At 41.9% G+C, this 18,986-nt stretch overlaps 1 protein-coding gene across 1 annotated transcript in view; it reads left to right on the forward strand.

The window, feature by feature from the left end:
• Positions 1 to 18,986, forward strand: part of CDKAL1 (CDKAL1 threonylcarbamoyladenosine tRNA methylthiotransferase) — a 637,377-nt gene that overhangs the window by 597,778 nt on the left and 20,613 nt on the right. The window contains exons 14-15 of the mRNA XM_028107487.2: positions 6,726 to 6,809; positions 10,008 to 10,172. Coding sequence (XP_027963288.1) covers positions 6,726 to 6,809; positions 10,008 to 10,172 — 249 coding nt within the window. The remainder of the gene's footprint in view (positions 1 to 6,725; positions 6,810 to 10,007; positions 10,173 to 18,986) is intronic.

The following is an 18,986-nucleotide window of genomic DNA, read 5'->3' on the forward strand; positions in this document are numbered from 1 at the left end:
AAAATAGCCCTGTTACTAAGAATGGGATTTTAGGGCACCTTTGGTGGCTCAGTTGGTTAAGCGACTGCCTTTGGCTCAGGTCATGATCCTGGAGTCCCAGGATGAAGTCCCGCATCGGGCTCCCTGCTCAGCTTCGCCCTCTGACCCTCCCCCCTCTCATGCTCTCGCTCACTCTCTCATTCTCTCTCTCCAGTAAATAAATAAAATCTTAAAAAAAAAAAAAAAAAAAGTGGGATTTTACCTCTAAGTGGGAAGAGACTCTCTTTTCTCTTGCTGGAGTGGGCACATGACTGGAAGAAAACCAGCCAGTGATTGAAGAAGACAGGACACAGGGCTGTTGTTAGAAGAAATGTCATAGAGTGGTTTGATTCCAGAGATACCTTGCATCTGGTCTTTGTATATTGCATCACTGCTTTTGCAAAAAGCCAGTTTGTTTGTTTGTTTTCAGTTTCCTTCTTGTTTCTTCTGAAATGTGAGGAAGGAATAATAGGACCACTAAGGCACTCACGGCGGTAACAGGCATAGGTCAACTACTTCAGGGTATGGATATTCTACCTCAAAGGAACATTCTTTCCCTTTTGAATATATTTATTCCTGTTAATAAAGAATATTTGTTTTTTCACCCAGAAGATACTGCTTTTAAAAAGTCTGATAAAACGTATTTTCAGTCATTGTCTAAGAGTCAGATACGAATCATCCCCTCTGAGACTAAACCGTCCAACATCTCTCAAGAATCTTTAAGTAGACCAACAAACTGACAGCAAGCATTTTGAATACGATGGACTTTGAGTCTCATTACTTGTTTTCTGCGCCATCATCATTTTTGACACACATTCCCGTGTCATGGCCCTTTCATTACAGAATGGAATTGTCGAGTAAGGATGATATTAAATTTTAATGTTATTGCTATTATTACTGTTGACTGTTTTTAGCATTAGTATGCCTGGTTCTTTCATTCCAGCTTCTGTAGAAAACAGAAGTGTGCATAAACAGTCAGGAAAATTACCGTATACCCTGGAGACCCAGCATCGCATGCTCTGCCTGTTGTGAATGATGAATCCAAATGGAAAGGTTATCATTTTCATTAGCTAGGAAAGAACAAGACCATACTTTTCTCCAAGTGTAATTACAGTGGTTCACTAGCAACATTACACTGCAGTAATTAGTCTAAAGGTGTATGTGAGGGCGGGCTTTTGCACAGACACTAGAAATATTATTTCAGAGTTTAAGGTCACAGACTTGTGTTTAACATGTTCCAGGCAGCTTAGGGAAAAAAAACAAACTAATTTGACTGGAGCTAAAGAAAGACATTTGACATTTCCCAGAGTCATGCATTCAGAAACCAGTCAGGTAGAAAAATTGTATTTTAGTATCTACAAAAACCAAGAAAACAAAGAAAAACAATAAAAGAAAAGATACCCTCAACAACTTAGCTGCAGAAATTGCATGTCAGAATATTTTGTAGGCTAAACCAAGATAATATTCAAGTTTATTAGGAATGTGATATAAATAATTATGAGTGCTTTTGATATATGTGTTTTAATCTCCTTTTTTTCCCCTAAGGCAATTGGACAGAAAAATTAATTTCTAGAAACTCTTCAGGGGAAGCAAAATAATTTCTTCACCTTCCTATAACTGTTGCAAGAAATAAATATTTCTCTTAACACTGGTACTCAAATATATATCTGTCCTTTGTGAATGTTTTTTGGACACTGAGCCGTTAAACTGAGATACCGAGATCTTTCTAACCTAACCCTCCAATAGAGATTGTTTTGGAATTTTTTTTTCCAAAGCCTTATCTCAGGCTCCCTGTGTAAGTAAAACAGAAGTGAAAAGTGGCAAGGTGGGGGTGGGGTGGGGTGGGGTGTGGACTAATAAAGAAAAAATAAACTTTATGAGAAGTTTATATTTAAAGTCATATATAGGAGTTTAAAAGAAACCTTCTACTTCTTCTAGTGCAAGGAGTCTTATACAAGTAACATTTCTTTCCGAGATAAAGGTAAAGGCCACATACTCTGATGTCTTTGGTTAATGTTGTGTTGTGTGCCTGCCTGCCTTAAAGCAATTCTGTTCAGTGTCTCTCTTCCAGTCCTTACACAGCCAGGTAGGAACTTTCTGAGGACAAATGGAGAAATAGAGTATACTCGAATGAGCATTCATTCAGCAACCAAATTCTGCTGGAAACCACTGCTTTGTTAATGCAAGAGTGTTTGATGTGTGTTATCTGGCCATATGGTTAGAACTGATGTTTCTCACAACTTTGGGCACTTGGGAAATTTTAAGCAGAGACGTGACACAAATAACACAGCTAGCTGATTATGTAATGTACTGAAAATTCTACCCAAAACCTGAATTTAAAAACATTCCTTTTTGTTTGTCGCAGATGTTTCTGTACTCAAGGAAAAGTCATGCACGGCAGAATCAGATCTATGATGTTGTATGTTCTCCAGCTAGCACTCAGATAGGAGGCACCAGGTAGTGGGAATGGTTTCAAGACTTCCTCCTCATCCTTCTGCCCGTGCCCCTGAGCAAATCACCATGTCTTCCTGGGCCTCAGTTTCCTCTGTGAAACCTGAGATTGCCAAACCCCCTTCAGCTGCTCACTTCCTGGTCGGTTTATGGGACTCCTGCCTTTATTTCCAGCCTTTATGGATAAATGAATAGATAGCTAACCCTGAGACACTTTCTCCTATCTTTCCAACAAGGCCTGGAAAAATTGTACCAGGTGTGTTCTTTTGTATCCAGCTCCGTGAGGTCACCAGTAATGCAGGATCTCATGAGTCCTTTTTTCCTACACTTTGTCTCACTTTGGTGACGCAGTGTGTGAAATGGAAGAAGAATGGTTTTACAGGACTGTTTTTATAATTCATTTTTCATAAAACATCCTTTTTTTAAAGTTTCATTTATTTAAGAGAACTTTACTACGCCCAGCGTGGGCCTCCAACACACGACCCCAAGATCAAGAGTCACATGCTCTTCCAACTGAGCCAGCCAGGTGCCCTTCACAAAACATCTTTTTAAAGCTAGGTTAAAATGGACTAACTGAAGTTCTGCTTGCCCTAGGAAAAACAGCTTTCGCCATGGACGTTTGATGAATAAATGACGAAGTAGGCCTACCTTGTGAGAGCAAGACTGCCACTTGCAGAAGTCCTGACCAATGTCCGAAAGGTCAGACTTCGTAAAAGGAAACTGGGTTTCCCCCAGAAATTCTTAACTTCCCAACCCAAGTTCCTAAACCCAAAAATGTTGAAGAAACTGAGTGAGCATTTTAGTTAACCACCTATAAATTATATACCTGTAAAACAAATTGGAAAGAAAAGGGTTATCTTTCTTAGGATTATAAAACAAGGACTTTGTGGGGAAGATTTTGACCGGCATCTTTAGGTTCAGCTCGACAGCCTTTTGAGAGACTTTTTAAACATTTCCTTGGTGCATATGAGAGATCACATTACTTTTAAGTGCAGCAAGAAAGTAGCCGTAATTTGCAGAGGGCTCGAAGCATATATTGACTTTAAGGAAAGTGAGCCTGGATTTAGAGTACGTATTTCCTTCATCTGGAAGCTTGGGGGCATACCAGCCCTGAGCCTACCGATCTCCCACGAGGGATGACCTAGAACTTTGAAACTGAGAGGTCCTTTAAATATTATAACCCACTTCATCTTCAGCCCGACTCTCCCATGTCCTGCTGCATCCACTGAGGAATGTGAAGGCCCAAAAAGTACTCGCGTCTCTTTTATCTTAAAAATAACCTACTCAGACCCTGTCACCTCCCACCTCCTTCCAACATGTGGCGGCTGGTGCTGTTAAATAACCTCCTTGAGTCTCCTCTCTCCCAGCTTCAGCTGGGATTCCTCACCTCTGCTTCTGTGCTTCTGACCGTCCCTCCCCGGTCCGAGCGCCCCCTTCCCTCCTATCCTGGATGTCCTAGACCATTCTTTGCGTTCACGATTCCACTAGCATCCTAATTTGTGCTACTAGTCACAGTCTTTATGAAGCACTTCGCTGTCAGCCTCTTACGTATTCTTAGGAGTTTGTCCGTTTCTTAAATTACATAAGCCATCTCTGTGTTGACTTTTTCTGCAAAGGGCTTGTCTAAAGCCAGTGATGTCACCTTGCGCTCTGGTCAGAGAAGAATATCAGAATGTCAGATGACTGTAGATGTCGCAGAATATCAAATGAGACATAGCATGCTCTCCAGCATTCTCCGTCAGTAAGACAAACTGACCCCAACTAGTGGATTCTCTCTGCCTTTAGCACAATAGATAGCTGGGCGGTGGTTGTCCTCTCTTTGTAGGACAACCTCTGTCCCCCTGTAGGTTTGCCCTTTTTCTCCACATGCCCTGCGTTTTCCTTTCAGACCGGGACATCCTTGCTGGTTAGCAGAGGCATTCTTAGGCAAACCAGGATGATTACCCTAAATCTTGTTAGTTATATGTGGGCCATTAACCATGCTGGGTTATCCCTGTGAGGTCCGGGAGAAAACAGTTGGAAAGTATAAGGGCGAGATGGCTCATTTAGAAAAAGATGTGAGGCTTATACGCAAACCCTTGGCCCCTGAGGCCCCTTACTGTCACCAAGGCAGAGTTGCTCCCCTCCCCGCCCCCAGTTCCACCTGAACCCTCCCTTCCTTAATGTCATCTGTATTTTTAAGGTTACTGGAAATAGTCGATTCTCTTAAAGATTGTATTTGATAGTCACTTCGTTGCAACTTTATTCTTTAAAAAAAAAATATTCAGAAGGGCACTTATTATTGGTTTTTGTTGGTTTTTTAAGGGGATTGGAACAGATTGCAGCAGCTTTTGATCAAAGTCCTAGCTTCCTTTTGCTCATTTTTGCTTCGTGTCTTTCGAAGGAACTTTAAGGGCCTCACCAGTGAGACGGAATGCAATGCACGGCTGAGGGAACAGAAGAGGTGACGGGAGAGATGTTTGCCACCATAAATCACCGCACATAGCCATTTTCCTGCATCCCTGTGGCAAATAATAGTTAAATACTCACCTACAAATAGTTCTCTGGTGGTTGATCAAAAGCCCCGCCCCCTACCATGCAACCGCAGCAAGGCCCTCGAACTCTGTGTCTGTGAGCTCTCCGTGGCCATTACTCCGGGTGAGCCAGGACAGCCCAGCAGTGCTCACTACAGCTGTCCACTTTCATCTGAACAAGACGGAAGAAGCAGCCTACCTTTTCAGTGGCTCTACAATCTCATATTGTTGCTAGATTCGTTTCCCGAAAACTTAATGTGAGATGAAGTGTAATTGCAGATTTCCTTAAGAACCATCGGCAGATACTTATCCTAGGTTATAAGCAACTCACACTGTGTAATGTGTACAAACATGCTAAGTTTTCCTCCAGAAGAATATACTTCAATAAAAAACCAATATTCATCAGTCTTTTTAAATAAACAGAGCCGTTCCCGTTCAAAGGAGAAGCTGGGGAGACATTCTTTGGTTGCTACTCGATTTTTAAAAGGGATGAATGTTGCAGGAACGTTCATTAGTTTCCAGGGAGTGAAGGAAGTCTCTGGTAGGTATCATCCTAGTAGAACCCTTACGACCTTTGGCTAAAGGGGCTACATTTTGAACAAGATAGTAAAAAAAGATAGTAAATTATGGTGTGTTTAGGTATTGGCATCATATGATGGAGAGGGGAGTTTGGTGTTTTGTTTTGTTTTTGTTAGGTGGTCTGTTTAGTGCAGCTGTGTGTACATTTCCTAAATGCTAACTGCCTGAACATGGTGACAAGTCCCTATATATGAGAATAGGGACTGCTTTTTTGAAATCTTCTTGTCAAAGTGCTTTAATACAGAAAGCTGTATTTATCAAGTGGTGAAGGCAAAAATAATTCTAGGCACAATCATTCAGTACAGCTAGTTGCTACTCCAGACATTTTGACAACCTTGTTAAAAAGAAGTAATTGGTACTTTAAATGTTGCATTTCACAGTGGACAAAACTTGGAAATGGTAGAATTTTTTTGACTCGTCACATTTCTTTAACCAGTGTTTGGTTGACTTAACTTCTTGGTTATTAAAGATGTGTGCTTAGACCATAATGTAGATCGATCTTGTAGAGAATTAACAGTCTCATATCTTTGCTGTCTTTCTTCTTAAAAAAAAGAAAATGAACAAAGAAGAGACAGTTGCTTATGAGAGAGTAAATGTATATAATAAGTAAATAGCTGTAGGAATTAATTCGTAATTTCAGAGTTATATGCAATGTGTGAAATGTTAAATGCAAGGACTTAATGACTAGTTTTTGAGGCATTTTCTTTAGTGTTACATCCCTCATAACTCAAATTAATGTTTATTATTACTCTTTCCTATTGCCAAAATATTTTCATGAATTTGGATTAGAAGCAGGCTGTTCTGGCTTGTTTCGCAACATTGCTTCAAGAAACCAAGTGATACTTAGAAGATTTTTGTATGTCTTAGAAGCCTTAATTATCTTACTTATGTTGAAGGAGGAAGATAAGTTTTGTTTCATAGTTATGGAAGAAAATAAGATTTCATGCTAGGCTCATTTTCTACTAGTGCACAGATAATAATGTCTTTCAGGAACTTTGAATTAGTGGTTCTTATATTAGCTGCTCAGTAACTGACCATCAAGAGTCTACTTTAAATCCAAGAGGACGCTGCATACTGATCCAAGACTGTTTGGGCTGGCATTTTTGTTTTGGGTTCTCAGGTGTTTACCTTTACCTTTCCTTTTTTCTCCCCTTCTCTCCACAGATTGGTGAAAGACAACAAGTGTTAGTGACAGAAGAATCTTTTGATTCCAAGTTTTATGTTGCCCACAATCGATTCTACGAGCAGGTGAGAGGCACTTGTGCGTTCTTGCGCTTTCTCCAAAGTGAGAAAGGGCTGTGAAGTAAATCACTTTAAGCAAAAGGAACCGAAAGGAGGGGAGGGTTGTAGAGTCTTGTCACAGCAAGGCTGTCTTATAGCTTCAAGCCAGCTAGACGAACAGGGGGCTTATCTTTGTGGCCTAGGCTACAGAGCATCCTATACAAAGGAGTAAGTGTGTTTTAGTCCTCTTTAGTCTTTGCTGGGACCAGCCTTTGGCTTTGGGAGTGTTGAGCAGGTCGTTAGCACTGTCAGAATTCCCACAGCCTGGCAGAGGAGAGGGGAAAGTCCTGTCCAGGGAACAGGAAGGACGTGTGCGACATCAGTGTGCAAGGGCGGGCCTTTCCTCTCGCTGTCCTGGCGCTCGCTCGCGCTCGGTCGGCCAGTTGTTTTTTTAGTTCTGTTTAGTTGTAGGCTTTTTTTTTTTTTTTTTTTAACTTCCACCTTGAAAAGAATACTGGGGGCAAAGGGAAAGAGAGTTGATTCCGTGGATTCAACTCAAATCATGTGACCAACTGTGGAGACCAGCATGAGGATGAAAACCCCTTCACTCTGAGCGTCTTCCTCACGGGCCCAGCGAGCCGGCGCAAAGGGCCCCCCACTCACCAGCTGCCATACCACTAGCCAGCCCGGCTTCTCTTTCAACATTGGGGATTCCACTTCCCCAAGATGGGAAGCAGTTCAGAAGCAACCGAAGAAAACAGAGCGCCTCCTTCAGGGGCCATGGCCCTGGAAAAGGCCGAGGAGGAGATGGGCTCTCCCCTCCTCGATAGGAGGCTCTCCCATAGGCGTAGGGATTTCGAGGTCACTCTGGACTCTATTAACTCTTCTTTTTTAGATTTTATTTATTTGAGAGCGAGAGTGAGAGAGAGAGAGCACAAGCAGGGGAAGCGGCAGGGGGTGAGGGAGAAGCCGACTTCGCTGAGCAGGGAGCCTGATGCGGGGGACTCGATCCCAGGACCCTGGGATCATGACCTGAGCTGAAGGCAGGTGCTTCACTGACTGAGCCACCCAGGCGCCCCTCTATTAACTTTTCTTAATACCAAACGTGTTTTCCTACTTTTTTGTTCCTTTCTCATCAAATGAGAAGTGATTTTTTTTTTCCCCCTATGGGTGAAATTAGAGCTTGGGAAGCGTCTTCAGGGCAGTGTGGGCAAGTCAGGGCAGGGGAGGGCAAGGGAAGCCCCCTGCCTGTATCGGAGAGCGGGGAAGGCGTAGCTGGAGAGACCTCCCGCACTGGTGATCCCTGGGGAATAACCCTAAAGTGGGCTCTGGGTCTTCAGGAAACGTGGGAGGGGCTTCGCAAGGCCCAGACTACACATGCCCTATTCCGTACCCAGCAGAAACGACAGCTGAGGAAGGGTTCCCAAAGCTCCACGCTGGAGCTGAGTTTCTTCTGCATTTTCCATCTCATTAGTTGGCTCCAGAGAGCCATTTTCCTATTCAGGCCAACCTGCTCAGCCCTGGGGAGGAACTCGATTGTATTTTGGTCGCCTCTTCCCTCTTTTCTCTACCATCTGGGTTTCTGCCTCAGCGGGGAACTTGTTTCCCCTTCATTTTAAAGGCAATGGCATGCCTCATTAGCTGTTTCTTCCAATTTAAAGCAGTCGGGCTTTTTCCAATTATTAAAACTGGAGGGGGAAAATAACACTGAGCCCTTCATTGAGATCAAGGCAGCAGATCAAGGAGAGTTATTTTTCCCCAGAATAGTACCACATCTCCCAGGGACAGTTTACTCTAGAGATTTTCTTGTTTTATAAAAACCGATTTAAAAGGGCTTTCATATTCTGATACTAAAGCTCTTTTAGTCCGTGTGTTGCTGTGAGTAATTCACCACCCAGCTGACCTTTTTCCTATACTTTGAGGCCGTGGACTCAGTGGTCATAAAAAAAAAAAAAAAAACAATCAAACCCAGAAAGACCAAGATCTAACTTCGCCTCCCAGAGAAATCGGCCGTGGCACTCTGGCTCTCATCTGACTTGTTTGTCTCTACAATGAAGCATATCAAAGATTTCAGAGGAAAGATTTTTCTAAAATAAGATGAGTTCCAGAAGTGAAGATTGTATCTAGATATCAAAGTATTACTGGATTGGAATTAGTCTATTTGTTTTGGATCCTAACTTGAAAAGGACTGGCGAGCGGCTGAGGTACTGAAATAGAAACATGAGGGAGGCACACGGCGTGCAAACCTCCTCCGGGTCCCCAAGGAGGGGAACATTTGCTTGAGGTAAACAAGTGCTTTTATCAGAAATCTCGAGTGGAGAGAGACCGTCTGACAGTTTCCTGTGAACTAGCCAAAGTAGCCTTCAGAGCCGCCGATCCTAGGTGGAGGTAGACGTAACAAGCGTATGCATTTCATAGCAGAGTGAAAGAAGTGAACAGGAGCCGTAAGTTAAAGGAGTCATTTAGCTCCAAACACCAGTCTTTGGGCCATTAAAAAGGTCGCTTTTAAATGTTCTTCCTCTCCACCCCCCAAATCACACGCCTGTGCTCGCTCTCTCTCTCTCTCTCTCACACACACACACACACACACACACACGCGCGCGCTCATATACACACAAACATACAGGCCTTTATTTGAAATGTCTACTCAAACCATGATTCTGATGGCTGACTTGGCAGGTATTAAAAATATAAAGCTTTCGTCAGTGTTGTCTCAGTTTTCTTCATTGCATGGGACAGCCAAGAAGAGCAGAATATCAAAGGCCTGTCCAGAAGTGACTGGCTGGTTGCTGGGGGCTCTCCCGGGTCTGCCTGCCACATGCCTTAAGACGGCAGGTGTCCCGCAGTGAAGGGGCATTGTCTCCAGTCTGGAAGCTCCTCCCACACGTGCCTTCCTTGCCAACAAGACCTCCAGATCCTTGAGCCAGCTAGAAGATGGAGCCTACTCGGGATAGCATCTCGGGGCAGAAGAAAAGATATTTGGGGGCAGCTGGGGAAACCTGAATCAAGGATGGACTTCGGTGAATAGTAATACACCAGTATTGGTTCATTCATTGTGACAAATGTATCGTACTTGTGGTAGGATATTCGTAATAGGAATGCGGGATGAGGTATCCAGGAATCCTCTGCTTTCTTTGCAGTCGTTCTGTAAATCTAAAACTGTGTTCTAAAATTGAAAGTTTATTTTTTTAAACAAAATTAAGCCTTCTGAAATTTTCTTTAAAGGTTTTAGTGCCAAAGAACCCCACATTCATGGGAAAAATGATCGAAGTGGACATTTATGAATCAGGCAAACATTTTATGAAAGGGCAGCCGGTGTCAGACGCCAAAGTATACACGCCATCCATCAACAAACCATTAGCAAAGGGAGAAGTCTCAGGTTTAACAGAGGTGAGTAAAAGACGCTTTTCTCTCTAACTTGCTGGTAAAACAGCAGCTGTGGAAGCACAGCGATTCCAGACCGTGTTTCTGTTATCATTTATGGTTCCCTTTTTATGTATGCATGAGGCTTTCATCCTTCCTGACAGACTGAAATCTGACTTAGAAAGATGCGTTTTCACTGAGGCCTTTAGCTTTGTTTCTCCTGTAGAGGGAATGTTCCCGCTTCTAGGGCAGACGCAGAGGGCAAAAGGCCTTCTTTTCAAGTGGAAGGTGGAACGCTGAAGATCCTCTGATCCAGTGTCTTTCTGTGTCAGTGGATCCCAAGTGGAAGGGAGTGAGGAGCTCCCTATCAACAGCTTTACAGAGCTGTTGATAATACAGTAAAAGCTTACCCTTAAACAGGCACTAAAGCGTGTCTGTGTGTGTGGTGAGGGTGCCTTTCTCGAGGGTGTTCGTTGAATATCTGCTTTGGTCATGTGGAGTGAAAATTAAACAATTTTTTTTCCTTTCCATAAAAAAGTAACCTGACCCCTCTTTTATACCTTGGTGTAAATCTGGCTGTTTGCCAATCTCTCTCTCTCACATTTCATTGAGCTACAGTTGTAAAAGCTGATGGGGTGTGAAATGAAAATGTGTATCACATTTCTAAGCATCATTTGATGTCCTTTCTCCAACACAATCGTTAAGCACTCCAAAAAAAGCATGCAGCAGTGACTTCACATACAGAAAAATGAGAAGCAATATTTATCTGGCCATCGAGTTCCATGATTGTTTGAATATATGTATTATCTTTCCCCTCAAAATAAATTGCCAGGGCATGTTAATTAAGCATCAAGCGTAGTGACAAGGAGGGTCCTGTTATCTATATTCTCACTCACTGTGGTGATGAACTCTGGTGTCCAAACATGAGCGAAGCCTCTCGGGAGCCTGACAGGTGCATGTGAAGAATCAGCACGCACAGCCATCTGACTGATAATGGAGTGATGCAGGCTCGCCTTTGTCAGGGCCCTGCCAACTCTGTGTCATCCTGCTCAACCAGGACTGAACCCTAGTACTTGATAAGCATAGCCATTAATGGTTGCTGTTGTTTAAAAAAAAAAAAAATCCTTGGGGTTTGGGATGGATGACCAGGAAGGAACAGTAGAATTCAAAATTTAAATTCTCTTGCTTAGAAATTTGGCTTCTGATGTGTTAGTGAATACTTGAGAGATTTTTTAAGGAAGTTGGCTTTTTGTTGTTGTTGTTGTTGTTGTTTGTTTTTCTACAGAGTATGTATTACAAGGTTGACTTTAAATTACCACCATGGAAAGGATTTCGCAGCAAATGGTAGTAGTGGGCAAATGATTGTTTCACAGATTTAATTCCTTCAATGTACGTCTATTGAAAAGGATTACATTTTGAAACATTATCCTAAACAAAGAAAGTAATACCCTTTTGTTAGTTCTTTGACCATCCTGTTACTTGTTTCAAGGGCAGTGCCATTTAAATTCGGGGGGGGCAGCCTTTTCCTGTCCCCCCCCTTCCTCCGTCCCTCCAGCCTAGAAGACGTGTTGTCATCTCTTCTACCAACGGCCCTTCTCCGCACCAGGCTGTCCCAGCTCCTAGGTGAGATGAGGAAAAGGTCACTTGTGTATTGGCCCTCCTCGGTTTCTGGGAAGGGGCAAGGCCACATGCATGAGGCCGAAGGGTTAGGACTGTCGATTCGGATATTTGCATCAAGGGAAAATCAGGCAAGTCTTCCATCACCATTTGTGACTTCCTGTACGTTAACGAGTGTAGCTTTACACTTCATTACTTGTCAGCTCTTAAAGATATGCCAAGCTCGGAGTCAAAAAGCCTTCTTCAGTGAATTTGCCCTGATGTTAGAAATGTTTTTGCTGATAATATAAACCAAAATAAATTAAGCAGGAAGAGAACAGCTTCTTCCACTTTTATAGAATAGAGAAGTAGATGGTAGAAGTTGGAATCATGTCAGACACTTTGAGCTCTTTGAGCACCGATGAAGGTGCTGGAACTCTTGAATGAAAGAACCAGCTTACCTTGTCCGTGGATGAAGCATTGCCCTCGGGTCCAAAGACCTGAGTTTGCATCTGGACTTGCCGGTCTACCCTAGCCATGCAGCTGCTGAGCTTCATTTGGCCTTAATTATGATGGGAATACTAATGTCTAGCTCATAGGGTCATTGGAAGGAGTCCATTTGGTAGTGTATGTAAGCCACCCACTACTATTCCTGGAACATAGTGAACAGCCACCAAAGGGTTGTTTCCCCTTTCCCTTAAATCTAGTTGTCTCTAGAAAGAACAAACTCTGAAGAGGACCTAGTACTACTACTTACTGTGTTCCTTGTTTTCGCCCTCACCGTACAGTACATGCTGTACGGGGGTAAGCGAGGGGGCTGGATTTCTGTGTTAGGATAATCTGTTCAGGGCCAGAGGACCCATCCCATAGGAATGTGTTTCTGCATTTTGTAGGCGTTTCCTTAGTTTTTCTAGAATGGTGACCTCACCTGTACACTTTGTAAAGAAATCTGAAAAGGTCAGAGCATCTAAAGCAAAATATTGTCTTACAAAACTATTGTCCATAGTAAATGCATTTGCCCTTGTTTGAGAATTTTATGATTCTTCTCTAAGTATTGAGCCTGATGCTACTTTAGAGTTATTTTGTCTCACTTTAGGCTCTGTTGGCATCTTCTGATAAAACTGATGAGAGGTAGAACAGACTGGGGGAAGAAGCACAGACTGGGCGGGCATCATGAGATCCAGATGATAGCATTCTGGCATTTGCTATAACAGACTTTGTGACCTTTTGTATGTCACTTAGGTTCTCTGGACCTCAGTTGTCTCTGTGATTCTGTGATTGAAATATTCTATTTGACAAAAATGGATTGGCTGCCTACCCTGTGTCAGGGCTTTAAATTCTATAAATATTAATAGACATCAGGCCTTGTTATCTTCAGATAATAATAAATAAATACCCATAACATGATGGAAAAGGAAAGCAATAACAAAGTCAAAAGGTTACTGTCCTCTAAGAAATTATATGCTAGTGGAAACAGCATAATAGTAACATCTTTTTATGATTATTCCTGTCTTTCCCTTCAGTTTGGTTAGAGGAATAGAGAATTAGAAGGTGAGGGCGATAGGAAAGAACCAAAATTAGTCTGGATGTTTTTAGGGAAGATGGAAGAAAACTGCTACCTATAACCTAATAAGGAACATTTTTGAGTAAGTACAATTTTAAGGATAATCAATTTCAGAAAAAGGTTATATAATAATTAAACAGTGGAAGGCATCATGGAGTTCAAAGGGATAAATATAAATCAAAGAAAGGGGAGATCGTGAACTTTTATATGGAAAGTATCAGGGGGCTTTGTTCTAAGGAGGAAGCAAGGGATACATACGTTTTCATAGATGTTCTCGGATAATAATTCTCAAGTGTGGTCTCCAGACTTGCAGCATCAGCAAATCTTAGAACGTGTTAAAAAGGCACAACCAGACCTGAATCAGAAACTCTGAGAGCAAGGCCCAGTAACTTGTTTTCTTAATAAGCTCTCTGGGTAATCCTGATGCATGCTCAAGTTTGAAAACCACTCTTCTAAGAAAATGATTCACAAGTGGGAAAGAATATTTGCTATTTATAAAAGCAGTTTTAATATTGTTATGTAGTAATGCCAAATTTCCACACTTCCAACTTCAGAAGACAGTGTGGGACAGCATTCCCTTGGATGGTGGAAACCGTCTCATCTATGTATTAATAATTCTTCAGAAGTGGGTTGTAAAAATGATTGTGGGGACATGCAAAAGTCTCATGCATGTGGGGAGGGGATATTTAGTGGGAGGGGCCGGAGGCATAGGAACCATGAGAAAAAGCACAGTTTTAAGATGTTGAAGAGCAGTGATATTTTTGCCATGCTTCCTCACAGAGCCTAAAATTGTAGTAACATATCCTGTTCAATGTGATGATCGTTTTATACAGTTGAAGTTTCCTTAGAAAATTGCTCTGCCATTCAGTCATGTCACCTGAAGAAAACCTGCAGGGAAACAGGGCCTACTATCACCTGCACCAAATTCCTGACCATTTGATAATACAAAAAATTACCCGAGAGCCATCATCAAAGACTGGGATCGAGGAGTTGTTTTGTTTTAACTCAGTTATGGAAAATTTGTACGATAGCAAATTTCAAGCGTAATACAAAAGCAGAGAGAATAGCCTAATCATCTCACATACCCATCATCCACCTTTAATATGTGTAACTTCTTTCTTCCACACTGAAAATCCCAGCTCCCGATCACCAACGTAAGTGCTCATGTGCTTTATCCTGTAATACTCATGTGACTGTCCAGTAATGACCATACCAGCGCCATCACCAACAATGTGATTACTGAGCACAGAGTTTAGTGGTGGTGGTGGTGGTGGTGGTGGTGGTGGTTTTACAGGTTTCTATTGCTGGGTATTTCCCTTAAGGGACATCCATGCAGATAGTGGTTGCCAAAATCACTCCTCTCTGCACGGCTCTTACCAGCCGATGAATACTCTGCTAGGAGCATCTGTTCCACTTTGTTTTCAGTTTTTTTGGAATTTTAAAAATTTAATTTTGTTTCAGAATTATGTAAAATATTTAACAAAATCAAATCTACGGAAGTATGTTCTGAGAAGTTCACCTTCTGTCTTCTCCACCCTGTTTCTTCTCTTACCTATTTAAGGAATTTGTTTTAGTTTTGGGCTTATTCTTCCAATGGTTTGCTTTAACAATACAAACAAATACATGTACATGTTTTTGTCACTTCCTTCCTAGATAAATTGTAGACACTTTTGCTATTTTTCATTTGACAGTGTATCTTGACAGTTGCTGTATAGCAGTATATAAAAATTCAATGAATGTTTTTAATGATTTTTGTTAGGCTCTTAAACAAAATACATGAGAGTGCATTGTTCTAGTATCTAAGTTGAATAATATTACAGTGTACGAAGCCCAACATCTTTTTGGTCAAAGATAGGCGGGATTACCTCAGAGTATTAGGTGGCCAGAGAAACAGTAGGCCAGTCAGAGGTTAGGAGTGGTCAGCCACGAAAGCACAACACGGTCTAGAAGCCAGCAGTGGCCGTGAGCACCTGCATCCAGAAGAGAGGATGCTTTGGCCATGGGAGTTCAAAAACTCTAAAGACCGTCCCTATTTGGAAGTGAATGCAGCTAGTTACCTTAGCCTGGTACCATTATACATTTGATTCATTTACTTCCCTTTGTTGAGTCTGTGCTTATGAGTCAACCTTGTGATTATAATTTGCCTTCCTATGCATATCTGCCAACAGGAAGAAAATAGATTTATTCAGCCTTTATAAGTACACTGTTAATAAATTGGCATTCTGGTCTCCTTTGTTCTGTCTTTGTGGTCTTTTCTGTAAGTGAAAGACAGTTTCTGAGCTTTCAGGGTTGTGAGCCAAAAGCCCTGGGCCCTGTGAAATTCCCCAAGGTCACAAACGCCACCTCATGTGACCTCTCAAGAGGCAGCAAGGGATTTTTCCTCTCTTAGGTCCCACTCTGCCATTAGCTAAACATCCCATGCCTATTGCTATGACTCAAAGCCAGCACTCATGGCATGCTCATTATAGGCCAAGTACTATGCCAGATATCTTACACACATTCACTCCTAACCCTGTGTGGAAGGTACTGTTATTATTCCTCTTTCATAGATAAGGGGTCTGAGCCTCAGCAACTCAATAAAGAACCGAAGTCACAAAATTAAGAGGTGGGAGAGTCAAGCCAGGATTGATAGGCAGTTCTTACCAACTTTCAAGCCTATGTTCTTGTTTTTGAATTGTGGTAGAACATACATGTATATAAATCTTATCATCTTCACCATTTTTAAGTGTCTAATTCAGAAGCGTTATGTACTGTACATTCACCCTGATGAGCAACAAATCTCCATGACTTCTTTCATCTTGTAAAACAGAAACTCCATTCCCTTTAAGTAGCTCTCCATCCACCCCTCCCCCCCACCCTTAGCAAGCACTGTTCTATTTTCTGTCTCAGTGAATTTGACTACACTGGGTACCTTATTTAGCAGGACTCATACAGTATTTGTCTTTTTCTGACTGGCTTACTTCACCCAGCAGAGAGTCCTCAAGGTTCTTCCACATCGTACCATATGTCAGTGTTTGCTTCCTTTTGAAGGCTGAACAATATTCCATTCTATGTGTCTGCCACATTTTGTCGATCCAGTTATCTGTCAGTGAATAGTGCGGTTGTGTCCACGTTTTGGCTGCTGTGAATAATGCTGGGACAAATATGGTTGTACAAACACTTCTTTGAGACCTTGCTTTTTCTTCTTTTAAGTATATACCCAGAAGTGGACCTACCATGGCCTATAGGAGTTCTATTTTTAATATTTTTAGGAATCATCAGACTGTTTTCCTCAGCAGCTGCACCATTTTACGTTCCCACCAACAATGTAGGCTTCCCATTTCGCCACATCCTCACCAACACGTGGTATTTTCTGTTTTTTTTTGTTTTTTTGTTTTTGTTTTTGTTTTGTTTTTGTAGTGGCCGTCCTGATGGGTATGAGGTCAGGCCTGGATTTTTCAGTCCAGGCTCATACCACCTTTCTCTTTGGAGTTGCAAGAGTCTTACTGACAACTTTTTTCTATATACTAGTGTGGGCTTAACACTGGATGCAGAGAGAGAAAATGATGAGAAAATGGACAGTATTAACCATCTTCTCTGTGTTCTGTGGAAAGTGGTATTCGAGTTATCAGCCTGTGTTAGGAAGACAGGAGAATATGAACCCTGCCACTGCTTGATCAAGGCTAACTAGTTTTACTCCTGATGTTCTTTTTTCTTTTGTGGCCCATGTTCTAACAAATCACTTGAATCCTACCATTTCTAAGATCGATAAGAAGTCAGAGCTATGGGCACGTGGGTGGCTCAGTTGGTTGAGCGGCTGCCTTCGGCTCGGGTCATGATCCTGGAGTCCCGGGATCAAGTCCCACATCGGGCTCCCTGCTCGGCGGGGGGCCTGCTTCTCCCTCTAACCCTCCCCGCTCTCATGTACTCTCTCTCTCTCATTCTCACTCTCTCAAAAAAATAAATAAATCTTAAAAAAAAAAAAGTCAGAGCCATTTTGTGCCTGAATCACAAGAAAATTCTCTCTGATTCCGAACTTAAGTAGTGAGTTTTATTCTAATGATTTTCTCTTTTTGAGTTTATTCCTAGTAGGAAAGAATTGCTTTAAAGAAAGAAGAGGGAGGGGGGCTTTGTGAAAAGAGCTTGAGATTTGGAGACTCTCGTGTTTGGGTTCAAATTGAAATTACACGCTACTTTGCTTCTGTACAACTTCCTTGATCACAGTTTCTTCATTTGTAAAATGGACACATTTGATCCACAGAGGACTAAATTAGATAATGTGGACAAAGTGCCTGGTGTATCACAGGTATATTAATATTTGATAAAGGGATTCACTAAGTATAGCTTTAAAAATCAGTGATTTCCTGGGTCTTGATTTTTTTTACTTCAATTTTTTTTTTTAAATGTACTTTACTTCCATTGGCTTTCACTCTACAGTACTGTACAGTCAGTTAAGAACACTGACGCTGGATTCTGATTACGTGGGTCTGAATCTTTGTTTCACCACTTACAAGGAGGATGACCTTGGGTAAACTACTCTTCCTCTCTCCACCTCCACTCTCTCCGCTGTAAACGTGGTTAACAATAGTACCTGCTTCATGGGATTACATGGAAATGGCTTAACAGTCAATGAAGGTTGGCCACTCTTCATATTATCATTATTAATTTGTGATACATTCCAAGCAATGAAGCAGAGAAGGTAAAAATTGCCCAACCTTTTATCATTTCAAAAGTTGTCATCGGGGTGTCTGAGTGGCTCAGTCAGTTGAGCGTCTGACTCTTGGTTTGGGCTCAGGTCATGATTTCAGGGTCGTGAGATCGAGCCCTGCATCAGGCTCTGTGCTCAGCATGGAGTCGGCTTGAGACTCACTCTCCCTTTCCCTCTGTCCCTCCACCCTGTGCACTCTCTCTCTCTCAAATAAATCTTAAAAAAAAAAAAAAGTAATCCTCAGCTGTTGACTTCCTACAAAATGGCAGATGAAAACAGACAAACTTGGAAAAGCTCCTCCCCATGAGAACAACACATTAGCAGAAAGAGACTCCATAGCAATTTAATAGCATTGCCTGTTCTTCCTGACAGACATTTCTCTCTCTTTATGCATCTTTCTAAAGGAGAATATTCTAGAATGGAGAACTGGACCTACCATTCTGTTTCTCAGAAGTGATGGGAAGGCTGCCCCCAGGGTGCCTGGCTGCCACCTGTTTCTCATCTGCTGAGACTTTGATCCCTATAATGGATTCACTTGAGCAGCTAGATAGCTCAGCACCAACACAGCCGACTGCACATGGAAAGGAAGCAGAATTTTAAAGGGTGGCATGGTTTGCCTTCATTACCAGACAAAGGACCAGCAGGATATTCAGGTGTACTGAGTTTTATGTACAAACCATACTATATTTTCGGAGCTCTGACCCTTACAAAAGCACCATTAAAGTGCTTTCCTCTTCATCTAACATTCATTTCCAAAACCACTGAAGTGAAAGGGTCTATTAGTTCAGGGCCAGATTTGAAAGCACATGAAAACTGCATTCATGAGGTTAAGAAATGGCTTAATAATTAAGTTAAAACAGTTGAAAGTGGATCTAATTTCAAACAGATCAGCTAACCGTGTTAGAAGCAAATGATGATGTGTTCCTTCCTATTTTCTTTCTACCCCTAAGATACCGGCTCCAACCCCACACGGTTTTTCTCATTTCTTTTTTTT

Source organism: Eumetopias jubatus, unplaced genomic scaffold, assembly GCF_037043125.1.
Source record: "Eumetopias jubatus isolate StellerSeaLion01/CBP00866 unplaced genomic scaffold, mEumJub1_p1.0 scaffold_6, whole genome shotgun sequence".
Classification (NCBI taxonomy): domain Eukaryota; kingdom Metazoa; phylum Chordata; class Mammalia; order Carnivora; family Otariidae; genus Eumetopias; species Eumetopias jubatus.